General features: G+C 40.5%; 1 protein-coding gene across 1 annotated transcript in view; it reads left to right on the top strand.

The window, feature by feature from the left end:
* rnd2 (Rho family GTPase 2) overlaps positions 1–27,159 on the top strand; it is a 71,283-nt gene that overhangs the window by 27,870 nt on the left and 16,254 nt on the right. The window contains exon 3 of the mRNA XM_072249020.1: positions 20,496–20,605. Within this exon, the coding sequence (XP_072105121.1) occupies positions 20,496–20,605 (110 nt within the window). The remainder of the gene's footprint in view (positions 1–20,495; positions 20,606–27,159) is intronic.

Raw genomic sequence — 27,159 nt, 5'->3', positions numbered from 1 at the left:
TTCAATTGTCAGATCTAAACCTCCACATGCCAATCTAAAGTAATAAGATCTGTGTTGATGTTGGCAGCTGGAAAGATAGAGATGATTGTGAAAGAAATCCTGAGTTTAAACTCAGCCTGGGACTCTGATTCAAATGGAGTATTTATATTGACATTGAAGTGGACAATGTTGGCTGTATTGTTGGGGCATATTGGGATGATTGCCAGGTGCTTTAATCCATCTGTCTGTAATCCAAGATTGAACAATGGCTTTTTTCCCCTAACATTCAGACGATACAAACACATTAGGTGTTATTCATGTGCATATAATTCTTTAAGAAAACGGCTTTTGTGGTGCATAAGCAGTGATAGCAGTTGGGGAGGATGAAATGGCTAGCTTCATCAGTTTATGTATGTTTTCTGATCTTAAAATATCCCACTTTGTCACTTACTATTTTTGCACTGATACATATTTAAGCATATTTACGTGAGTATATTTTTTTACTGAGTTTGGAAACAAATAGAACTCTTAGACTAAGAGAACAAAAAGGACTTGTAGATCAGTGCACGACTGAGCTCTGTAAGGTAGCAAGTTAAATTATTGGACTAGCAGAAAGGTAATTGATTCTGAAGATGAGTTTGCAGCGTGGGACTACAAATTCAAGCAATTGATTAAATTGAGAATTAAAAGACTATCAATAATTGTAGCCACAAATCTATTTGATTGTCCTTGAAAGCTTACCTGCTTTACTGATGTCCACCAGGGACGAAAATCTAAAGCTCTTAGCAACACATGCACAGTGCTGGGGGAGCTCAGCAGGTCAGGCAGCATCAATGGAAATTAATAAACAATCGATGTTTCAGGCCGAGACCCATCTTGAGGACTGGAAAGGAAGGGGGAGAATCCAGAATCAGAAGGTGGAGGGAGGGGAAGGAGTACAAGATAGAAGGGGATTGGCAAAGCCAGGTAGGTGGGGGAGGGGTTGATTAAGTAAGAAGCAAGGAGGTAATAGGTGGAAAAGGTAAAGGGCTGAAGAAGGAATCAGATAGGAGAGTGGACCATGGGAGAAAGGGAAGGAGGAGGGGCACCGGGGAGATGATAGACCGGCGAGGAGGAGAGGTAAGAGGTAAGGTGGAGGTGGGGGTGGAGGGAGCCGGAGGGGAATAATTTGAAAAATGCTTGTAGGTTTGTCTTTTGACTTTTTTTCCTCAAACTTAAATTAATCTGGATTCAGAAACAATGAAGGAATATTAATATATTTCCAAGTTAAGATGATGAGAATTTGGAGGGAATGCATAGATGGTGACATTCCATGTGCTTTATCCTGTGAATTTTGAAGTAGTGAAGAGGTGCAATTGAAGAAGACTTGACAAGTGTAATTTGTAGATGGTATGCAGTGGGGAGAGTGATTATTTAAGAGGAATTGGGTGCCAATCAAGTGAACTGCTTTATCCTGAGCTTTGAGAGCAGTCAGGATCCTTTCACATTATATTTTCTTTTCACATTATGCACCATGCATTGTGATCAAATTTCTCTTTACTGAAAATTGCTTCTCTTCAAAGGCAAATTTCCAGTTACAGAAGAGACACAATTATGGTAATCACAACAATCTTAATAGGTTATTGATAATACTATGTTTATTGTGCCATAGTCAAAACCACTTGTAATTCTTTTTATTGTATTTCTGAGTCCACCAACCATTTGTAAGATGCTAGATATGACCAGCAATGGTGAAAGAGTTGAAACATCTCTACCACTGCCACAAGGTAGTATTTCTCCACGTCAGTAACATAGACTTAACATCACAAAAATTCAACCCAACAAGAGTTTGCTATTCACAACACCACCTGCGGTTATAGTGACTGAATACAACTTGAATCATGTCGAGATATATCCTTGGCGTTTTGTCAGTTTTTAATCTTTTAATAGCAGGATGCTGGTGGTAATCATGTGAATTACCAAGGTATTATAAATATCTGAGGGTAGCGTCTCACATAAGAAGTTTCTTCATTCAGTTTCTCATGCGCATTGCTGAGTTTGGACAGCAGTTGGTTTGTGAGGCCTTCTCTCAAGGCCGCTAAGGCTATGACCCTACTCCGCCATCATATTTTCCCCCAGCATTGCCCAAATACAAGATGTACATGTGTGACAATACAGTGGCTGAGATGCTGGAAAATGGCACTGGTAATGCACTACCAGAATACAAGGCCAGAACAGTCAGTGCTTTCAGAAAAGTGTGAGAAACAGTGAGTGGATTGCCTTTTTTCTGACCTTCTGGTAAACTCTGTGGGGACAGTGGACTATGTTTTGCATTCTCAATGCATAAGTTCACTGTAAACCCAAGTCTGCTTAAAATCTCTGATGCATGGTGGGATCCTTGTCCAGAATATACTAATCATCTTCTATTTTAAACCAGATTTTTCAGACTTGCAGAGAGTACCCTTGTTATGAGCACTGGTCGGAATATTCTAACTGTTCCAAGCTCCTTAAAACTCACAATGCCAATATATGTAACCATCATTCTTCAACCTACCACTGTCACTGAATGGTGACTAAAGTGACCATTTGACACATGACTGTAATGCATTTAATATATTGAAAAGTCAAATAATGTCTGTCTGTCCCAAAACCTTTCATGGGGTTAGGAAGGAGAAATGCTAGGAAAATATGAAGAGAGAGATTAGAGGAAATGTAAATTTGCATTCTGAGATTAAAATGAGGCACAGAGAATTAGACTAAAGATTCTGGAGTAGACAGCAGAGTAACCCTTCTGTTAAAAATGGTGTAACGTTTGAGGTGGCAATTTTAGCCAACATGCTCTCTTCTAATGAGGGTATCATCTGTAACCTGTTGTCTTGATGTCAGGATAGCATGAATGCTGGCAGCTGTTCATTAGAAGAACATTGAAAGGAAGAGAAAAAGAGACATGTATTTGCGTTATGAAGATTAGTTTTAATGAGATTTGATTGCCAACTGCTTTGACAATCACATTCCACACATGAAAGTCTAAAACTTTTTTGAAAAACCATGATTAAACTGGCACCTGCCTTCTGTGGTAAACTTTAGTCCATCTATCACAGAGAAGTTTGCTTACAATCACACAAGGAAATACCACATTGCCGTGTACCACGGTATGAAAAGGCATGCATATCACTTCCTTCTCATGCATATTTCATAGAAATGATCATTAGTATCTGCAGACTGGTATCCGTATCCAGTTTGGAGAGTGACCCAAGACTGGAGATGGAGAACTATATTTTTCAGCAAATTGAGCATTGTTTTATTTTTGTTTAAATATGCCACCAATCCCAAATGGTTGTTTGTTCACACCTGGAAACCAATCAAAAAAAGTATGGTTGATTTACTGTGTGAATTCCTTAAAACTTACCTACTACCTTGTTAAACTTCCAACTTTTACAACACAATCAAAGAACATAGAGTACAGCACTGTAGTGGGCCTTTTGACACCGATTTAAACTGTACATCTACCTGCACATGGTGTGTGTTCCTCCCTTCCCCACTTGTTACTATGCCTGTCTAAATGCCTCTGAAATGTTGCTAACATATCTACTTTTTCTACATCCCCTGGCTTTGTATTCCAGGCACCTACCACTCAACGTTAGAAAAAAAATCATGCCTCTTAAATCGTCTCTCACCTTTATCTCAGGTGGAAATGTCTGATACCAGAGGGAAAAAACTTTAAAGGACCTGACTATCTTCCCTGTCTGTCCCTCATAATTTTATATACTTAAGTAAGCTTCTTGTTGATACACCCAGTTTGTTTTTATAAACTCCTCATTGTAGTAATTGCTAAAAGGTATCTCATTGCTCATTTAAGATTTTCTTTTACCAGCTCAGTTGATTTTAGCATTAAAAGAATATTCAAAGGTATTACCAGTCTTGCTGTTTATAATGGTTTTCTTTTATTGGTCTTCATCTCTATTTTCTGCCTGTGGCATTCTTCATTAAGACTGTACTTTATCCTCATGTTCAGGTGGTATATGTAACAGTCTCACACGCCCGACACATTCCAGTCCCATTAGGCACTGATAATGAGAGCCAAATTAAATCATATTTTTGGACAGTTGCCAAATTTAAAGATTATGTGGAGGTATCGTGCACTTATTATATATTTCTTTGCCCACTCAATCACATACTGTAGATGTGTACACCTACATATACGTAGTTCTGTGACTAATTCTGGTTTTTCACCGTTCGGTGATATTGTAACTAGACTCAGATTTCTACTTGCCTTCTACTTGTTTGCAAGCCAGTCAGACAGGCTTGTCAGTCAGTGCAGTTTGTAGCTATGCCAAATGACAGATATAACTTGGTCTTTTCTGCCAAGTCATGTAATTATCAGATTTGTTTGGAATGAGGGCTTTTTCCCTCATCATTCACTGTGTGTGTTGGGGGGGGGAGGTGGCTTTAACAGTAATGATCCAGCAGCCATTTATTTTAATCAGCTGTGAAATCATCAAAAATAGGAGGCAAATTTCACTGTTTGCACTTACTGTATTTCACAAATCCTTTTCAAAATTTCTTTCTTTCAAAAAATGCCTTTTTGATGGTGCATAAAATTATACCTCTTAGCTGTGACTGCCTTATGTGAAGGAAACTGACAAACTGAGACAAGCTGTTTGTTTTAATGAGTGATTTAAAGAAAACATTTTAACATGAGCTGAATTTTGCAATTAATATAATAGTGAGTCACTTGGTTGGTTATGAGTTTGTTGGTCTTAGTGAGGGGAGACAGAAAAAGACTCTCGATTGGCATTAAATGTATACAGCTTCCCCTTTATGATGCAGTGGGTCTAACAGTGTCTTTAATTCTTGCTGGATAGTGCCTGAAGTGCTTATCATTCTCAGCTGTAACTGGCACATGGGAAGAAATTGCCTTCAATGAACTCATTTTCAATCAGTCTATGATGACTGGCCCATATATTTAGTGATGAGTGTCCAGAAAGCATGGAATTGTTAAAAAGAATTATCATTCAGGAAAGGAGAAGTATTGTACTTAGGGTTTCAGTACATTTACAGCAGAGAATAATTTTTCCCAGTTGGTCCATGTTCTTGCCACATAAACCTTCTTCTCTACCTTTTTCAAACCTGGCAGTTTATCTTTCCATTCCTTTCTCCCTCATGGCGTTGTGTAGCTTTCTCTGAAATGCAGCTATGTGCTAAAAAAATCTTCTAAGTATACTGATTTTTTTAAAAAAAATATCAACAGCAGGATTAAGCTTTTGATCTTGCTCTTTAACGGGCATTTAACCTACAATTCTAATCCAGGGTTGATTGAAAGTTCCCTGCTCTTCAAGGAACAATGACCTTTCCAGTGCAGGGTAGTTCCCATAGTATCCAAATAAACAAAGAAACAAATGCAGAAATAAATACTACCTACAGGGGGCAGGGGGCAGATCTTCAGAGTCTATCACGTAGGATCAGCTCTAATCCTCAAGTGTATGGTTTGGATACGTTTCCAATCTCACCAACACGTCCCTGCAGTTCTGGATGACAAAATTCAGCAGTGCTGCAAAGGCTCTGTGGGGAAGGGCCTGTCTACTACTGGACATTAAGTTGTTGAGTCTGGTGGGGAAGCACCTCAAACAATTGAAGGGTGGTGTATCACGCGAGGGAGCCACATGAGTGGTAATGGTGTTGGCACCACCTAACGTGTTGACCAAATGACACGAAGGATGTAAAGAACTTGACTGCTTATTCTTTTGTATTTATTTATTTGTTTTAAAATGTATTTCGAGACACATCACAGAAACAGACCCTTCAGGTCCAATGAGACCGTGCCATCCATTTACTCCTGTGTGACCAACTAACCTACTAACCTGCAAATTTTTGGGATGTGGGAGAAAACTGGAGCACTTGGAGGAAGTTCACGTGGTCACAGGGATTTTTTTATTATGAGGTAAATTTGTTTTTGAAATTAAATATATAACATCTGCTGCAATCTCAAGCAGCCACATTTTGTTTGATAAAGGAGCAGGGGTGTCTCCAACTTGGAGGTTTTCAGAAGCAGCTGGCGATGAGGGGCCTGAGCAGAGGGAGAGGAGCCTATTGCTTGATGTTTGTTCCTCCCAACCGCCCTTTTCTAGGGAATTACACACGCACTGCTGCAGGAGCTGAATGGGCCGAGCAGCATATGTGGAGGGGAAAGTAATTATTGACGCTTGGAGTCAAGACCCCACATTTATTTTCGCACCAGATCATAGCATCCGCAGTCTCTCGTGTCTCCCTGAGGGAGCAATGGTAGTCGATCCAAGAGGCAACACAAATGACCCAGTTTCCCAGGCCCCGATCCCCCAATGGTTTTAAAAGCAGGACAGGCAAGGGCAAGAGGTCAAACTTCCTGCCGGGGGTTGGAGAAGAAAATTCTCTGCATGTTTGGTTGGGGCAGTAGACACTGCCTCCGCACACCAGTTCAATGACTCAAACTAACTTTGGGGTCGGACAACGAAGAATCCAGTCCCAGGCAGTTAAATTCCCATGGGATGCGCTACTGCCGTCTGGGTGTGGGAACCAGTCCGCCTTTGTTCAATTCACTCCAATCACTAAAACTGCCGCAGCTACCAAGCTACAATTTGCATTTACAATACGAGTTTATTGTATGGAAGTCCCACGCCAGTCCTAAGACAAGCTGTAGCAAAATCTTAAAATTAGGAAAGATCATCAAAAAATGTTACAAGGGGTAGTTTTTAAAGGCAATTTAAAGCAGATTTTAAAGAGTGTGTTGAGGAAGGAGGGAGTGGTTGAGTCCAGAAGCGGAGGCGGGGAAATCTGGAGGTTAGCAATAGAATGATTTTCGGGAAAATCATAATGTTAAATGATTGTGAAATTCTGAAATTCATCGCGTCCGGAAGCGGAGATGCTTCTTGGTTGGAGCATGCCAGGCGATAATGGGATATAAACACAACGGTGAAAGTTTTCAAACTAGATGTCAGACTATAAACGAGGAATTAAAGTACCTTATTTCTTAAATGAATCGCCTTATTGACAAAATTTTCGTCAGTAATCCAAAACAGTAATAATTGACAGTGTCTAGCATTACTGCGCTGTTTTGGTTCAGTGGTGTTCCAGCACTGTGAGGTATACAGTATTGTGTCATTGTTGCTGCCGGCCTCCGATACTCCGCATAGATGCAGCCAGTCTGACAGGAGTTCCGGGCTTCAGCCGAATGCTTGTGGGTTTATATTCCATGCTGCCGGGTCTCTCGCGCTATTCACGTTCACCTTCCCACAAAGGAACAATTTTATACACTATTATCCGGTAGAAAGAATGTTGCTATGGCACGCCGCGAAAGAAATCTAACAACTCAAAGCGGTCCAACTCTTCTCTTAACAATAATGACGGGTCACGTGCGCTTAATTGAATTACTGGAAGTTGGAAAACTAATGAATTTGCAGAGACTTTAAATATTCAGTTACTGGGGTTATTCGCCCGCCTTTGTTACTCTCCTCCTTTCCCTCTCTTACTCACTCAACTCTCTCCATTTCCAGTTGTCAATTCTACTTTAACATTGGCAAGGAATAGCTGGGAAAAGACATGTATTGGTTTGCGTCCTTGGACACGACTGGGTTGTTAGCCTTTTGTTCAATGCTGGGGCGGCTGGGGCAGTTCTCAATGAATAGTTTAGTTATAACTGGTATAGCAGATTAAAATGATCCCACTCAATCACTGGTTTGTGAAGGACTATTTGAATCTGCATTGCGACACTGGCACAGCTCCACTTTCTTTACAAAGTGTTGCATGTTCCTAAATAAAACTACTGCAATACTTCCAGAAATTTCTCATGCGTAAGGGAGAAACAATTCTTCTTACTCAGAGGGAAATAAAAAACTGTTTCGTTATTGTAAAGCTAAATTTCAATGAGACAAGTCTCTAAATATGAACGCTTGGTTCCTTATGAGGGCCAAATGGTTTTACAAGAGTCTATCTACTTGGTATAAGCCTGTTTCATTACTGATGACAATAATTTTCCAAAAGTGTGTTTTATGTCATAAAAACAATTGAAAATACTTATTCTGAGATTTAAACATTTGAAGATTCAACAGGTCAAATCATTGTATGCAAATATCAAACAAAGGCAGACTAAAGAGACTGAAGGTGCTTGCATTTGACAAGGTTCCACACGGTAGGCTTATTCAGAAAGTTAGAAGGGATCCAGGGAAGTTTGGCCAGGTGGATTCAGAATTGGCTTGCCTGCAGAAGGCAGAGGGTGGTGGTGGAGGGAGTACATTCAGATTGGAGGATTGTAACTAGTGGTGTCCCACAAGGATCTGTTCTGGGACCTCTACTTTTCCTGATTTTTATTAACGACCTGGATGTGGGGGTAGAAGGGTGGATTGGCAAGTTTGCAGATGACACAAAAGTTGGTGGTGTTGTAGATAGTGTAGAGGATTGTCGAGGATTGCAGAGAGACATTGATAGGATGCAGAAGTGGGCTGAGAAGTGGCAGATGGAGTTCAACCCGGAGAAGTGTGAGGTGGTACACTTTGGAAGGACAAACTCCAAGGCAGAGTACAAAGTAAATAACAGGATACTTGGTAGTGTGGAGGAGCAGAGGGATCTCGGGGTACATGTTCACAGATCCCTGAAAGTTGCCTCACAGGTGGATAGGGTAGTTAAGAAAGCTTATGGGGAGTTAGCTTTCATAAGTCGAGGGATAGAGTTTAAGAGTTGTGATGTAATGATGCAGCTCTATAAAACTCTGGTTAGGCCACACTTGGAGTACTGTGTCCAGTTCTGGTCACCTCACTATAGGAGGAATGTGGAAGCATTGGAAAGGGTACAGAGGAGATTTACCAGGATGCTGCCTGGTTTAGAGAGTATGCATTATGATCAGAGATTAAGGGAGCTGGGGCTTTACTCTTTGGAGAGAAGGAGGATGAGAGGAGTCATGATAGAGGTGTACAAGATAATAAGAGGAATAGATAGAGTGGATAGCCAGCGTCTCTTCCCCAGGGCACCACTGCTCAATACAAGAGGACATAGCTTCAAGGTAAGGGGTGGGAAGTTCAAGGGAAATATTAGAGGAAGGTTTTTTACTCAGAGAGTGGTTGGTGCGTGGAATGCACTGCCTGAGTCAGTGGTGGAGGCAGATACACTAGTGAAGTTTAAGAGACTACTAGACAGGTATATGGAGGAATTTAAGGTGGGGGGTTATATGGGAGGCAGGGTTTGAGGGTTGGCACAACATTGTGGGCCGAAGGGCCTGTACTGTGCTGTACTATTCTCTGTTCTATGTTCTTTCAAGGAATGCTTGATTTGTTCTCTGAAGTCCGTAGGCAAGGATTGTAAAACCTTCGTGTTTGGACATCGTATTTCCAGTGGGAAGGGTGAACCCAGGTTAACAATTTGGTCCACAAAATGTTGACACTGCTATCTCCATTCCCTTTTCCTGTTTCCGTTGACATGATGTGGTTCTAGACCACCAAGATATTTGCTGTAGCACTGGTCAATCTACGATGTACTTGGATAATAGTTTCCCAGAAATTAGTGTTGATGTTGCAAATCTTAATGTTTGCCTTGAGGGCAACCCGAATGATAGGCTGATTCTGACCCTGATGTAGGGTCTTGACCACAGATGCTGCCTCACATGCTGAGTTCATCTAGTGTTATGCTTCTTGTTCCAGATTTGCACACCCAAAGTCTTTGATCTTCATAATATGCTGGTTGTTGTATGATGTTTGAAGCTGCAGTGTATGGTGTTGTATTGCACTAGGGTTCCTGTTTCTGCCTCTTACAGGTTCCCCTTAAAGAAGTACTTGGCTCCAGAAATATTAACATGCATGTAGGAAAACTGATGATCTGTCACAGGACAATTCATATCCATCACCTTAACAAATCCACTGGCAATTCCACCTGCCTGATTTACTCTCCCTCGTATCTCAGCCTGACCCCCCCCCCCCCCGCCCCAGATTCTATCATGGCCCCGCTTGCTTTTTTTTTCACTGTTTTATACAAGCACAGCACACAGAGGGCAGGACTCCCCTCCTGATGCTGTATGCTCCGGCAATACTGAGCATTACAAATGGCAGATCCAAGCAAAGCACTCACTGGGGTGCCAAGTGGTGCTTCATCTGGACTATTTTTATTTTAAAGTACAGCATGGTTGAAAGGATAGAGTGGACGTGGAGAAGACTGGTGGGCACAGAACATCCTTTCAGGACAGATGCCAATCTTACCATTGCCTTACCTTATTTATCCATTATTTTTTACCCAGGAAATTGTAGCAATTAAGGTAAATACCATCAATGCAAGTTCAAGTACAAAGAGGTTATCGGAGGCATAGAAATCGATATCTGACCCCATAAGACCCTAATAACATGAGTTATGGGTGAATGTGTACAAACATTAACAGCCATAACATTAAAGAACACACATAGTCTTCTATCAAATATATCCCAAGGTCTGAATGGAGTGGTTCCGTAAGGTTGCCATAGCTGGGGAAGGTAGTGGCTCCCAATGGTGTGTGTCTCAGACAGCCTCTGACAACCTCTGGAGCTGCTGGCAATTTCACGTGTGGCTTAGCTACTAAGCCTGGTGGAACCATTTCTACTAACAAGAGAAGGGACAAAGGCGGGTTACTGGCTCCTTAAAACCAGTTGCTTCAGGCAGATGGGGCTCGTCTAAGAGAAGAAAAACCCTGATCTCAGACCTCTGGTACCTTGTGGCTGTACCCACTCATGGGCAAGCTCCGGGAGTAAACCCTGAGGAAAAATCCGGAGCAGAAGTGCGTAAGGCGCTTGTTGAGTTCAATGCTGACTGGCAACTCCTCCAATGCTGCTGGTGCCAAACTGTATCGGTCTCTGCCGTTCCTTTGGATTCATCAGCTGTGTGGAGAGGGGGAGCCTGCTGCATGGGCCACAGTTTGCCCTCCATATCATACTGCTTTTGGCTTGCATACTGGCGTGCATATAATGTAAACAGCTAGGGCGCAATATCCATAGTCGACCCAGACCGAAGGAGAGCCTTAGCTTGGATAGAATGGACGTGGGAGGGATGTTTCCAATAGTGGGAGAGTCTATGATCAGAGGGCGCAGCCTCAGAATAGAAAGATGTCCATTTAGAACAGAGATGAAGGAGGAATTTCTTTACCAGAGGGTGGTGAATCTGTGGAATTTACAAGTCATCGGATATATTTAAAGTGGAGCTTAATAGGTCCTTAATTAGGAGGGCATCAAAGGGCATGGGGAGAAGGCAGGAAAATGGGGTTGATAGGGGTAAAAAATGAGGTATGATTGGATGGCAGAGCAGACTCGAAAGGCCAAATAGACTAATTCTGCACCTATAGGTCTTCCGGCCCAATGAGCCCACACTGCCCAATTACACCCATGTAACCAATTAACCTACTAACCCCTACATCTGGAATGTGGGAGGAAACTGGACATGCGGAGGAAACCCATGCAGTCATGAGCAGAACGTACAAGCTCCTTACAGACAACGGCAGAAGTGAACCCAGTTGCTGGCACTGTAATAGCATTACACTAATCACTGTGCTACTGTGCACCCCAACTCAAATCTAGTCTCGACCCGAAACGTTGACTGATCATTTCTCTCCATAGTTGCTGCCTGAGCTGAGTTCTTCCAGCTCCTTTGTGTGTGAATTATTTTGTGGTATATCTTTTTCCAGTGTCAAGGCATACAATTCAAAGTCCCAGGTCCAAACCAACCATGCTACTTCAAAGGTATCTGAGTATGTTTCATTGGTTTTATATTCCAAACCCCTTGAGATAAAGGGCGACATTCCATTAGTCTTTTTGATTACTTTATGTACCAGTGCACTAGCTCTTAGTGATTTGTGTCCATGGATACACAAATCCCTTAATCCTCTAAATATCCCTGTTTTCAACAATTCTAATATACGTTCCCTTTTCCAAAGTCCATAACCTCACATTTTTTTCATATTGGACTCTGTTTACCATAGGTTTGCCCGTGTTCAATGTCTAATCAAACACATCTAAATGTGTGGAAATTTAATATTAATGGAATTAATTTTCTGTGCAATTGAAGTTCTTAAATCTTACCTCACATATATTTTGTATTATAGGCTGTTTGCCATGATATTTGTTTATCTTTTCCCACGTACAAAGTCAGCCTCTGGTGAAAGATAAGGGAAAAAATTATCCTTATTTGTAAATATACAATATGGTAATGGCTGCACATTGTACTGAGTTTTGAAAGTTCTTTTCAGTTGAAATCAATAGGATTGTATTCTATGCAAAAAAAAAAATTGGTTTCTTGGGCAGGGGCAGGGGAGCTGGGTGGCCTTGGTCATAGGACTAGGCCTCAAGCTGCAAGAGGGAGGTGTCGGAGTCAGGTGCTCCACCGGAGTACTGGAGGTGGTGTGGCGCAGCATCCGTGCTGGAGTCAGTGCTGCCCCCTGTGTTCACTCGGCAGAAGACAAGCTGTATTGAGTTCGACTGCAGGCTGCTGTAACATTCATGGACTCAGGGACTTGGATTACATATTAAGCAGATGTCTTGGCTCAGACTTAGTTGTATGTTTACTTTTATCAGGATGGTTTGGGGACAGCATGGGGAATTGGGGGTCAGGTTAGGGTTAAGGACAGGGGTGAGGGAGAATTTTACTGCTATCTCGTATGTGCCTTGTTTTGTTTAGGACTGTTGGTGCTGCGTGTTGCACCTTGGTCCCGGAGTAACTCCGTTTCGTTTGGCTATATTCATGGGTATCCATGTATGGTTGAATGACAAGTAAACTTGAACTTGAATGTGTTACCATATTGTGTATTTGACAGTATTGGTTTTTAACTTACCAATCCTATATGTAGTTGTAAGCCATCAATAAAAAATTCTTGTCTTCACCCATTTATGGATCAAAGTAAGTACAATTGGAACCATTCAACAAACCAGAGAAACAGAAAGTACACAAAACATCAGCAATATATCTGCCAACCCTCAAGTGTTTTGCTGGAGTGTGCAGCATTTCTTCCATCTGTTAGCTTTCCAGTTTTAACACTTAATTTTATTTCTTGGACAATAATAGATGCCACAAGGAAAGGTCTACCTGATGTTGACTGACTTTTTCTGTAGCCAGGGTAAAGACTATAAATTCATTGTACAATGAGTGAGAAATTTCCCTCAAGTGCTGACAACTGGAGAATAAAGACTATTAACATTCCAATCATCCCTTCCCAGGACCTCCAGCGTTGCCATGCAGGATGGTTGACGTTGCGGAGAGAGCAAATAAAGGTGAACTTCAAGCAGCTCCCCCATAAGCCAGTGTTTGTATGTGAACCTTTCAGGAAACACAAGTTGACTTGCTGAGGTACTGCAGGTAATCAGTAGCTTGCCGATGTGTAACTGATAACCTGGTCTGTTCCTTTGAGACCACCTCTCAGGTACTCACTGTGAAGAATTGTGCAAATAGATTATGAGGTCAGCCAGAGTTTAATTTCTGGTCGGCAGAGCAAGATACAAAGAAAACAGTTAGAGAGAAATTCAGGGGGAAATAGTCACCTAAAAGTTGTGTGGCAGGTAGAACTCTCTCTTCACATTTACAAAGTTACCTGGATGAGTATTTTATGTTGCCATTGATCCAGAGGATTGTGGGGTTCTGTCCCAGTGCAGCCACTAGTGCACATTAGATAAACTGAGAGTAGCATATACAGAAAGAGTTCTGCCCTATCATTGATGTTTTGGATTTGCTTTGGATCACACTTAACTGAATCCTTGATTCAGATAGATTTAGAAGTAACAAGGTGCCATTTTGAAATGTGTCCCTAGTATGCTAACCAATATTCATCTCCAAGTCAACCCCACCAAAGAGAGATTAATATGGTAATATTGCTGTTTATGCATGCATTTTGCTGGTTGTGAACTACTTTCAGCTTTGCTGAGGTTATGAGGAGTGCTACTGAAATGCCAGTCATTGTTTCTTTATTTCTTTCTGGCCAGTGACTATGAATGAGTGTTATTCAGTGATGATTTCTTCTGTAAAAAGATTAAGAATAAAGTAAAAGCCCTGAGGCAGATCCTGCAATATGGCTAGTATTAGCATCTTTCTTGATTAGCATATTCTGAATATTTTAACTCGTAATGTATTAAAATCTCAAATTTTATATTTACAGCATTGTGTATTTATTTATTCACTAATATGACTCTACAGGACCACATTATTTTGGTGTTTGCTTCATTTTCTTAATCCTGTCCTTTAACAGTGACTTTCACAGTTCTAGTTCAAAATGGAATTTCATACAGGGTTAGCACTGACAGCCATCATTTTTGCCATTTTTTTTGTACTTGGTAGCTGTTGCAATTGTTTACTAAAGTTCTGTTAACAGCTCTCATTTTTTTAGTAATAAATGTGTACATAACACCTTAAGGCTTTGCATTCTTCTGTAAATACTGAAGTTGCTCATTAAAGAAATCTTAAATGCTGGACAACATTACTGTATGTAGTGGAGATTTCTAATATATTTTTTAAAGTGCATTAAATGCAAGCATTCATTCTGAATTATTTTAACTTTAGCTCTTGCTGCATGCTTACTGCTACGGAACTGAGTATTTAAGGGGTTATTTGAAATTAGTTCGAAGTTGAAGTTTTTTAAGTTTGCCAACAGTCAATGGAAATATATTCACCTGCAAAATTATTTTACCTGCCACTGTCTTGGTTTCGGAATTAATTGTCCCATGCATACATGTATCTTCAAGCAAAATTTCCTTTAGCTGCCATTTTATTTATATCTCAGAATGCATGAGTTTTTAAGTTTTATGGCATGGTTGCAAGATCTCATTCCAGTAAAACCACTACAAATAGCTAATGCAGTATATGTAGGGTTTATCTGACTTGGGTATCCTGCATGAAGTTCTAAAATTTATTTTAAAACAAAGACAACTTTGATCTTTGATGCAGTCATAAATTATTCTGATGTTATCTTTGTCTTGCAAAGCAAATGATTGACTTTTTAGAGGAACTGTTCCTCTGAAATGTAGATTTGAACTATAACATTTGTGTATCCAGTATGCATAGTTTAGCAGCTGCTGTGAAATTAATCATTTTCCTATTCCCCTCACCCCCTGTACCTGAAATTCTGGCCGGTTGCCCAGTGCCCTGCCATGTACAATACAGATTTTAGCTGTAGTGAAATTAAGTAAGTGAATGATATATGATGTCACTCTGATTGTACTGGCCTGCTCTGTGTTGTGGCATTGCACTTACTTCTGTACCTGTCTCACATTTAGGATTTTGTTAGACCCTTCATCTTTAGCATGATCAGTTTCAGATACTACTATTAGGTATTGCAATGGGTTTGCTTGACTTAGGACGGCATAGCCCTAGTTTCTAGTGGTTTCATCTACGACTTGAGAAATAGACTTTGGTCTCCATCCTGATGACACTGTAGAAAACACACTCAGTGGCCACTTTATTAGGTACATTTGTACATCTCGTTAATGCCAATATCTAATCAGCCAATCATGTTGCAGTAATTCAATGCATAAAAGCATGCAGACGTGGTCAAGAAGTTTGGTTGCTCAGACCAAACATCAGAATGGAGAAGAAATGTGATCTAAATGACTTTGACAGTTGAATAATTGTTGGTGCCAGATGGGGTGGTTTGAGTATTTCAGAAACTGCTGATCTCCTGGGATTTTCACGCACAACAGTCTCTAGAGTTTAAAGACTTGCTTAAGACTTTGGTAGTAATGCTTAAGACTTAAGTAGTAAAGGCAAAAATCATTCCCCAGGAGTCAAAGTGCGTTTTAAAAAAAATCAATTATGCCTTAACTGCACTGTGCAAGTTGTTTGATTCTATCAGATTTACCAGATATTCTGGAGGAAGACCATCTATATACTAAGGCCCAAAAGCAGTTCGGTTGTAAAGTCGTCAACCTGAAACATTGACTCTGTTTCCATCTCCATAGGTCTAGCTTGTTCTGCCAACTGTTACTAGTATTTTCAGCTCTTATTAAGTGTTCTCTAGCCCTCCTGCAATGGAGCTGTTCAAGTAATTTCCCTAAATTCAGCGATTCACCATCCATTAGATTTTCAGGTTGTGTGACGACATCTAAAATCTCCTTAGTCTTTGCAACCTAGCTGGACAGACAACTCAGACAATTATATCTTAAGTTACCTAAAGATAGACAACACATGTCAAAATGGATTTATTTCTCTCCAGTGCTGTCTATTTAGTTGCCCAACCCTCATCTTCTATTGAATGAATCTCATAAAATACGATGTATATTTGTACCAGAATCACTCGTATGTCAGTTTACTCAGCATAGTTGCTGTCAGAGTTAAATCCATAATAGATTTGTTTTGAGAAGATTTCCAATATCCAGTAATTCTGTGTAAATAGCAAGTTATCTGAAACTGGCCTTTTTTTTTTGCTGCAGTCTTCCCTGGAGATTGTCAAAAATGACCTTGATGAAGAATAATGCAGCCTTGTTTTTCACTTCCAAAGTAAATGCTTCACTTAATGGTTTCAAATAAAGTTTTCTTCATTGTCTAGGGTAGTATATTGGCGGAGGGTGGGAGGAGAGAATATCCTTTCTAATTTCATGAATTTGCTAGAAAACTAGATGTTTTTGGTTATCTGTAACTTGAAATTGCAAAATTATTTTAATTCACTGGTATTAATAGCAGAGATAGAATGTAATTCTTAGTTCACCAAGGCGTTGTGTTAGCTCTGATAACATTGTCTTCATCTTTTCAATATCAGCTTCAGCTTCTTTGCATCGGTTTGGAGTTAGCTTTGCATCAGTGGTAGCATTCTAAGCAGTTTGATAGGCTGTTAACCTTACAGTACATTCATCTCCCCTTCCTTAGTCTATTTGTATCTAATTCCACTGAATGCCAATTTATGAATTATATGAACTAGAGGATACCAAGGAATAATGAGGGCTCTGACCACAAAACTAGACTCTAAAGATGAATGGAAAATGCTGACATCTAAATGGCTTTTCTTCTAGGTTTTACTAAAGAGCCATAGGTGGAGTCATGGAAACAGGTTCTGCAGCACACCAAATCTGTGCCAACCATCAGCCACACATTTACATTAACCCTACCCTATCCAATTTCATTGTTTCCCACATTCCTATAAACTCTCCAAGGTTCTACCGCTCACTGACAATTTAACATATACATTGGCTTAATACACCTATACCAACATCCCTTTCTTTAAAGGAATGAAGGTCTTTTTCACCTTCAGAACAATGAAATAATTCAAACTAGATCAATATTTTGTGGCAGGTCTTTGCTCTCTTTAATCAATAATATTATGTTCCACAGTGATTGCTTCAGTTTATCCAAAATAAGAGAAAACTAGCCTCTGTCAGAGCAATCATAGAGTAGCCAATTACCAATAGATCTGATGTGGCATTGCTGACTTGGAGTTAATTTTGGTTGCATTTTTTAAATTAAAATCCAGTTAAAACTTTGGAGGCCATTGCCTATGTATTTCAGGTAGGCAAGTTATTTTTTTAAAAAAAGTATTATAGGCGAATTTTTCTGAATGGTTTTATTTTTCCTCTTGTGAGGGTGGTGAATCTCTGGAATTCTGTACCCTGGGGGACTATGAAGACTAGATCAATGGGGCTTTATTCAAAGAGGAACCAAATAAAGCTTTGAAAGATCAGGCGATAAGAGAGCCATGGGGAAGAAGAATTGAGGCCTGGGGCAGCTCAACCATGAATGGCTGGAGACACATGAAGGGCTTGAATGGCCTACATCTGCTCCGACTTCTTAATGTTCTTCTATTCTCCCCTGGAGGGACAGACCAGATGCCTCAGGGTCAGAAAAAAAGTCTCTCATGAATGCCTGGCTTTAGTTTGCAATTTTTGTACAAGTTCAAGCATGCTCATTGAGATGTGCTGTTTTACACAGTAAAGTTTGGAGTGTGATGGCTGGCATGAAAATCTTTGGACACTTGGATTGATCATGCGTTTGTAGTTTGCCAACCTTCAGTAATCATTTATAACTGCCAAAATCTAAAAGTGAAATGGTAGTGAAATAAAATTGGCTCTTGAAAAAAAGAAATTGGGAAGCTTTGTTAACAAGCAGCTGGCCGGCTAAAATGTAAATAGATAATTAGTTACTGCATCTTGTCTAAACTTTACGTGCATCAGTGTGAATTACACAAAGCACTGTACGAGGAAGGTCTAGATGCAGTATTGCAAAGACCACCTCAAAGTTTGGTTGCAGCTGAGGCCTCTCTGGCGCACCTTGATGTACATTCTTACATTTGAATGGAAAACAAGAGATTGCAGATGCTGGAATCTGGAGCACTAAGCATCCAGTTGCAGCTGGCTTCTCCCATCACCACTGATCGTACTCGACCAGTGCTTGGTTTGTGGTGGGACGGGCAAGGGGGCTGACGGGGAGCAAATTCACTGTGGCCTTATAGTATTCTTGCTGAAATATTGCGCTGGGAATACTCCAGATGTGAAGGTTAGTGGGAGTTGGGATTGAAGGCCAGGTGATCAGCACAGTTTAGGAGGGAAACTGGTTTGGGACATTACAGATTTCAGAGTTGTGGGCATCAGACTGGTTGGAGAGAGTGTGTGAGGATGGGGTGCACAGTTGGATTTAATGCAGGCAGTGGTCAAAGATGTGACTAAGCATTCCACTTGCCTGGCAGCCATCCCCATCCAGTTTAGTGCTGCCAAGACCACTGGTATCCTGGGAACTCCCAGTGATGACACTTTGCAGAGTAATGTGTCCCAGGTTTCCCTGTAGTGCTCCAAAAGGAGCATTCCACACAGAAATTGTGTCATCCCATGCACTCCTGATGGAGAAATCTTGTTGCTGCTGGATGGGCAACTCACTGGCATGCGGCTGGTCGAGTTTTTCGAGTGTACAAAACAGCCTAGACACGGTCAATGTTGTGCTTCACTGATGGACAAACATTTGTTTTCCCTATTAGATGCCAAGTCAACAAAGGACTCCCTTAATGTTTACCAAATGCCTGCTAATGTGGTTGGTAAACTCAGAAAGTGTCATCTTTAATCTCTTTTGGCTGGAGATTGCAGTTGACAGATTTTAACTTCCCTTGGCATGTATGTGGTGATGGGCACTGTTCATATGAATTTGATTCTGTTTTCCTAAGCTCCAAGATATTACTGTTTACAGAAACAATAATTAAAATGTCTTGGCTGTGGTCACCATGTTTAATTTTGCTTCTTCTGAAGTTCATTATGTAGAGTCATGTTTTCCCACACAAAATATTCAATTTGAATGAAAGCTCAACTGTAAAGAAAAGATTGACGTGTCTTTCCAGGTCCTTCCTGCTTCTGACATGCCAGAAAATGAAGAAGGCTGGATATGAGCAGTAACATCTTGTGGCGTAAAAGGCATTCTCCAAGATCGTATCTTGGATTTTTGGATCACTGTCCAGCTTTGCGCAGGGTCTGATCTATTCCACTCCCTGGTTGTCTCTCCTGCGCCACATACCTTCAACAATCTGAGCCACCCTCTCCCTTCCATAATCTCTTCCCAAAATTGTACTTAATTTGCTTGGTTTGCTTCACAGTGGATTTCATGTGCTTCTGAATCCACAGTGATGAATCCTATGAGCAGAATATTAACATGCCCTCATTAGCATACCTTAATTAACTGGAGCTGTTGTGTTGAATGGATGGAAACTAATAGTCATTGTGCAATAGAGTAGGAATAGTGGTCCTTCAGTCCAACGAGTCCTTCCTGATAAGGGTGCCCACCCATCTAGTCCCAATTTCCTGTGTTCAGCCCATATCCCTCTACACCCCAACCCTGCATGTACGTATTCAAGTGCTTCTTCAATGATACCATTGTACTTGTCTCAGCTACTTCTGGCAGCTTGCTCCATATACTCACTAGCCACTGTGTGGAAAAGGTGTCCCTCAGCTCCTCCTTAAATCTTCCTCCTCTCATCCTAAACCTATGCACCCTAGTTTTGGACTCCCCTGTCCTGGGGAGAAGACTGCTACCATCCACCTTATCGATGTCCCTCATGATTTAATAAACCGTTCTAAGGAGGCCCCTCATTCTCTTACAGCCCATTGAATAAAGAACTAACCTAGCTGACCCCTCGCTACAACTGAAGCCCTCGAGTCCTGGCAATATCCTCGTGACTCTTTCCAGTTTAACTAATCTTTCCTATAATAGGGTGACCGTAACTGTACCCAAGTGTGGCCTCACCAACGACTTGTACAACTGCAACATAAATGATTTGATAAAGTGGATTTTATTTTATTTTCATTTTTCAAACATTCCTCATTATGAACAATTTGCAACCATTAACCAGCCTTTTCAAGAGTAATCTGATGTGCCATTCACTTGCTATTTTACAGGTGGACTCACCCAGGCATAAAGCTTTCTGACAAATGATAGGCTCAGCAATTTTCTGTTTTGCTGATGTCAACATCCTGCTGTGGAAAATTTCTGTTTAGTGCATTTTTTTTATTATGAAGCTATATATTGCTTAGTCTTGGCAGGGCCTGCATAAAATAACTCTCCTTCCACATCCCATTTTGACATCTTTGCTCTTTTTCTTCTGTCCCCTCCAGGATCAGCATATTATGACAATGTTCGCCCGCTGGCCTATCCTGACTCGGATGCAGTGCTAATCTGTTTTGACATCAGTCGTCCAGAGACTCTAGACAGTGTTTTAAAGAAGGTTGGTGTCTGCCTCTGGTTATTAGAAGGAAGAAGACCAGTTGAGTTGCACTTGCATTTTAAAGGAAGTTAAAGGAAAAGTATCAGCACGGCAGGAAGGCAGAAATCTCCTTCCGTATGTGTTCTAGCAACATTGATTTGCACAACTGGGTGAAACTTCTGGCTGTGCTCATTTTAATCTGGATTTTACTCTGAGGAAGATATGCCCCAACAACGTTGAATTAATGAACCCAGATACCTAATCAAACAATATAACCAATTATTGTTATTGAACATCTCTTTGAAGTAATTTCAAGCATTGAAAATACAAGGCTTAGAGGAAGAGTCATTGCAGATTGATACTGGAATTATTTCTTTAATATTAGCACAGAAGCATAAACATGATGGAGCAAATGATCAGTGAAAAGTCAGATACACAAAACTGTATTTTTCCTTCCAGGTCCTCTGTCAAGACATGCTAAAGAATGGATGTAGTCAAATATTGTTATTTCCATAAGTCTTCTGTTAAAAATTAGAGCTTTTTCTTTTAAGCAACATTTTAAAACATAAGTGTCTTCTTTCCTGAGAGAATGGTTGGACAGTGTATATGTTTGAACCTGCAAGAGCAAATTTTACAATATAATTTTGGAATCCATGAAGAATAAAGTTCAAAGGAAATGCAAAGTAACCTTGAATTTAATTCTCAAAGCCCAAACAGATTTTGAGGCCCAAACTTTAAGCTTTAATTAAAAGTTGTGTTGGCCTGAGAGAGTGCAGCACGTTCAAAACTGCTGTCATCTAGATGAGATGATAAAACAAGACTTTATGAATATTAATGTTTGAATGTAATTCACAAGAGAGGACAGATAAAAATTGATAACCGGTGAAAAGGAGTGAGAAATGACACTTCAGAACGCAAATTTCAAGCTATAATATCTCAGTGACAAGTTTTTATAGGGTCATGTTATGAACTTTTTGTAATACCCACTGATTCGAGTCTAGTTTCCTTGGCATTCAAATGTGTCAGTCACAGCTTTAATAAGGGTAAAAACTCTAAGGCTAGAAACCAGAAAAAGCTGCAATTTGGCAGAAGGTCAGATCTTAAATGTTAATTTATCTTCTTACAGCTGTGCACTGATCTGTGTGTTTCTGGTTCTTTTTTGTTTTTGTCACAGTTGTAGTTGCTAATAGACCTATACACATCTACCTATACCTAATAAAGTGGCCACTGAGTGTATGTTCATGGTCTTCTGCTGCTGTAGCCCATCCACTTCAAGGTTTGCTGTGTTGTGCATTCAGAGATGCTCTTCTGCACACCACAGTTGTGAAGTGTGGTTATGAGATTGTCTTCCTGTCAACTTGAACCAGTCTGGCCATTCTCCTTTGAGCTCCCCCATTAACAAGGTATTTTCACCCATAGAACTGTCACTCACTGGGTTTTTTTTGCACCATTCTCTGTAAGCTCTAGACACTGTTGTTGAGTTGCTGCCACACGATTGGCTGATTAGATATTTGTATTACCATAGAACCATAGAAAACCTATAGCACAATACAGGCCCTTTGGCCCACAAAGCTGTGCCAAACATGTCCTTACTTTAGAACTACATAGGCTTACCCATAGCCCTCTATTTTTCTAAGCTCCATGTACCTATCCAGGAGTCTCTTAGTATCGTATTTGTCTCCACTACCGTTGCCGGCAGCCCATTCCATGCTCTCACCACTCTAAAACTGTGCCGTCTTGTGTTAGCCATGATGTACAGGTGTACCTAATAAAGTGCCAATTAAATATTATTTTACGCTCTTCTTCAGCAATCAACTGCTGAACTTGTGAGTGCTCCCCACAGGGAGGGAACAGTATTTGAAAGTTTCATGTTATTTTATCCCTACAGAAGAGCAGGATAGTCTAGCAGAAAGTCATCTGAACTCTAAAGGAATAAATGTGTGATGTGGGAAGTGGCAGTAGATTTTAAAGGGTGAGAAATTCAAGAGTCGCAAGCATCAAATATGCAGCTGAGTAGCATTAACGCATAGAATAACCTCTCTGCAGTTTGATGTTATTGTTTTCAATAGAACCAGTTTTTAAGAAGCGGGGCTCAGATTGAGAATGGTATTATATTATGCATGCACTGTGTGCAGCTAAGGACAATTTTCATCTTATTTTCTTTAAACAGTGACTAGATAGCTTGTCATTTTGCAATAGAATGATTTCATCATTAAATTGTTGCTGTTTTTATATTTCAGAACATCTTGCTTGTACACCAGGAAATACCTTGCCTTAAGTCGTAAATCATGGAATCCAAATCAACCAAAATTCTGTTTATCAGTAATGCAAGCAAGAGAATCTCTGGCCTATTGATCTAGTTAATCTCGCTGACTAAATCTGTAGAAAATCCTTCTTGCCCAATCATTCCTGCTATACGGCATTTTACACAAAAAAGCATCAGACAAAGAGGGTTCAGATCAGTTGTTCATGTTTAAAACATGAGTGAATATAACTCCCTTGTGACAGGTATTTTAGGATTAATAGTTCTGAGTTGTGGTGGACTCTCTGACACAACTAACATCTGAGAATGCTATTTTGTTTTTTCTTACAAGATCGCCTTATTATCTCATGTCTAGCATGTCTCTCTGCTTTTTATGAGCTCCACTTTTCCCTCAAGATTATTCTGGTCTTTTAATAGCATAGTAAATTCATACCATGTTCCCGTTTGATGCTCTTACAACCTGCATAAATCTGAGATAAAATTGCAATAAATGACACAACACTGACAGCATTTGTGAAGATTTTAAAATAAAATTGATATTGAGATCTGTTTAAATAACATCATTTTTTAAAAACCAGCTTATCTAATTGGAGTTGTTAGGACACTATGATAATAACATTTTCGAATCGTTCAAGGAAAAAAACCCACAGAAGTCAGATTAATTTAGATAGCTGGAAAGGAAGTCCTGCTAATTTGAGTTTAACTATGTTGTACGGTCGGGACTGAACAGAGAGAAAAGGAATGGAAGTTTATCCCAGAAATTTACAAGCATTGGAAAGCAAAATCTTTAGGGAAAAATATTGATCCAAGTTGGCCAGAAATGAATGTGAAATGAGCCTATCTTAAGGTGAAAGTAGGCTCCTCACGTGGTTATTCTTCTAAGTAATCTGTTGTAAATTGTACGTTCCTCTACCCAGTTTATTTATGTCCAAATTGGCATATAAGCAGATGGCCATACTTTGAAAAAATATGCTGATGATATTATACCACAATCCCTGTAGCTGTTGCTTGTCACTAATGACGAGTCATATCATTGAGACATTTGGAAGTCATGTACTCATTGCTGGGGCTGTGTGAGGTGGGGGAAAGAAGGGGATAGTGTGTGCCTGAGTGAGTGTACATGTGCAGAATCAAATCTGTCGGCTCTCCAGCAAGTAAACCAAACCGCCTCCCTCAGCTCCCCTTTGAAAATGGTGCCAGTGTTTAGTCAGAATTTCCATTGAAAATGCCAGCTGCACTGATGATCACGATGGCCTTAATCTGAAAGGGCGCTTGCTCCTATTGAAACGGATGAGAGAAGAAGTCTTGGCAGTTTTTGTGTGAACCACTGATGTTAGCACCAGCATACTGCAAATGAATTTCTTTCTGCAGTAATTCTGACTACTGGTAAATCTTTATTAAAAAATTTCAGCAGAGTACTAATTCATTAAGTTTGATAAACTAGTAAAAATGTAAAATTGCTTTAAAGGTAATTATTATGTTTGCTTTTTTTTTACTACATTTGCTTCAGAACAGCACAACACAGCCTTTAAGGAGAATGTATTTTGGTAGGTGGCAGGGTACAGCTCACACATCAACTCTGATCTCAGACCTGAGCTAGCTAGACCTCCTGAAATAAAACTCCAATAATCCACTATCTGACCATTCAAAATTCCCAACTGGCTCAGCAGATATTGCTTCCCATGCTTGTTTCTGCTCGCCAGATCCCCGGTTCACTAATAAAAAAGAAAACTTCTTAGCAGGCCAGGCTGTACCTGTGGGAAGGGAAACTGAGCTAATATTCTAAGTAGAAGGCGCTTTTCCCCTTTCCATAGTGAAGCCCCTAGTTCTCATACTTCCTTTAAATTTACCTAGTTCATTGGAAAATCTATTGTAATACCATGCAAGACCTAGAAACGAGTGAACTGTAGGTGTGTTGGGGTAATAATAGAAACTACTTCCAACAGTGCAGAAAATTACATTTTGAAAACATTTCATGCAAATCGCATGCAGAAAATTGCAAATAACATTTAATCTAAATAAATTCAAAGTTCAAAGTAAATTTATTATCAAAGTATGTATATGTCACCATATACAACCCTGAGATTCATGTTGTTGCAAGCATTTACAGTAGAATAAAGAAATATAATAATCAATGAAAAACAACACACAAAGACTGACAAACGACCAATGTGCAGAGGAAGGCAAAGTGTGCAAATACAAAAATAAACAAATAATATCAGTAATAAATAATGCTGAGAACATGTGTTGTGCAGTCACAGTCATAGAAATGATCAGCACAGAAACAGGATCTTCGGCCCATCTAGTCCATGCTGAACCATTTAAACTGCCTACTCCCATCGACCTGCACCGGGACCGTTGCCCTCCATATCATGGCTATCCATGCACCTCTCCAAACTTCTCTTAAACACTGAAATCGAGCTCGCAAGCACCACTTGTGTTGGCAGTTCATTCCACACTCTCACAACCCTCTGAGTTAAGAAGTTTCCCCTCCTGTTCCTTTTAAACTTTTCACTTTTCACCTTTAACCTATGACCTCTGGTTGCAGTCACACACAACCTCATTGGAAAAAGCCTGCTCGCATTTACCCTATCTATACCCCTCATAATTTTGTATACCTCTGTCAAATCCCCTCTCAATCTCAAATGAGAGAAAACCTACAGATGCTGGAAATCTCTTATCATTTTTCTTCAGTCCTGATAAAGGGTCTCAGCCCAAACGTTGTATGCTTACTCTTTTCCATTGATGCTGCCTGGCCTTCTGAGTTCCTCCAGCATTTTGTGGTATAAAGTCCTAATCTATTCAATCTTTCCTTATAACTCAGGTCCTTCAGAGTTGGCAACATCCTTTTAAAACCAGCTTGTCCTCAAAATTGGCCTTTCTCCAATTTAGAATCTCAACCTGCAGACCAGACCTATCATTTTGCATATTTTCTTTGAAACTAATGGCATTGTGTATGGGGGGGGGGGTACCCTACCTACAGCTTTTTTGCCTTCTCTGTGAAACCTTGAAGAGCTAAAGCCTCAAAATCTCCACTCTAACTCTGACCACTCCAATGATGGCCGCTCTGCCCTGCCTTATTTTAATTTGCTTTTGCCCATAAATCCTGAACACTGATTGGCTGCTCCTCAAAGCTAGAAACTGCCACAAGTTACTGCCTGTACTATTCAATCAGCAATCCTGAGTGGGCTATATTTTCTCAGGCTTCCAATCTCTGATTTGCCACTGCTCAAAGCTCCAAACTGACGTAAGATGCACTTTTTCAACTCAAATCGGTAAACCTGAGTGGGCTGTATTTTCTCAGGCTTCCAATCTCTGATTTGCCGCTGCTTAAAGCTCCAAACTGACGCAAGTTGCATTTCGACTCAATCGGTAAACCTGTGTGAGCTACGTCTTCTCAGGCTTCCAGTCTCTGATTTGCTGCTGCTTAAGGCTCCAAACTGATGCAAAATGCTGCTGTTTTGGTGAACCTTAGTGATCTATGTTTTCTCAGGCTTCCGATATCCGATGGGGTGCTGCTCAAAGCTCCAAACTGTCACAAAATGCTGCCTTTTCTGCTCAGTCCTTGAACCTGAGTGAGCCATGTCTTCTCAGGCTTCTGATCACTGATTTTCCACTGCTCAAAGCTAGAAACTGCCGCAGTCACTGCCTGTTCTACTCAATCAGCAAACCTGAGTGAGCTACATCTTCTCAGGTGTCCAATCTACAATTTGCCATTGCTCAAGGCTCTGAACTGATGCTAGGTGTTTCTTTTCTACTCAATCCATGAACCTGAGTGGGCTATGTCTTCTCAGGCTTCTGATAGCCGATCAGCCGCTGCTCAAAGCTAGAAAATACTGCAAGTCACTGCCTGTTCGACTCAATCAGCAAACCTGAGTGGGCTACATTTTCTCAGGCTTTCAATCTCTGATTTGCCGCTGCTCAAAGCATCAAACCCTTGCAAGGCGCACCTTTTCTACTCAGTTGGTGAACCTGAGTGAGCTACATCTCCTTTGGATTCCACTCTCTGATTTGCTGCTGCTCAAAGCTTCAAACTGTCGCAAAACGCTGCCTTTTTCTACTCAATTGGTGGACCTGAGTGGGCTACATCTCCTTTGAATTCCACTCGCTGATTTGCCGCTGCTCAAAGCTCCAAACTGCCGCAAAACACTGCCTTTGTTACTCAATCGGTAAACCAAGTGAGCTTTGTATTCTCAGGCTTCTGCTCTCTGTTTTTCCACTGCTCAAAAATCCAAACTGACCCCAGATGCACCTTTTCTACTCAATCAGTGAACCTGAGTGAGATGCGTATCCTTTGGATTCCAATTTGCTG

This window comes from Mobula birostris, chromosome X, assembly GCF_030028105.1.
Source record: "Mobula birostris isolate sMobBir1 chromosome X, sMobBir1.hap1, whole genome shotgun sequence".
Classification (NCBI taxonomy): domain Eukaryota; kingdom Metazoa; phylum Chordata; class Chondrichthyes; order Myliobatiformes; family Myliobatidae; genus Mobula; species Mobula birostris.
Note: the sequence above shows the minus strand (reverse complement) of the source record. Positions and strands in the feature narration are given on the sequence as shown.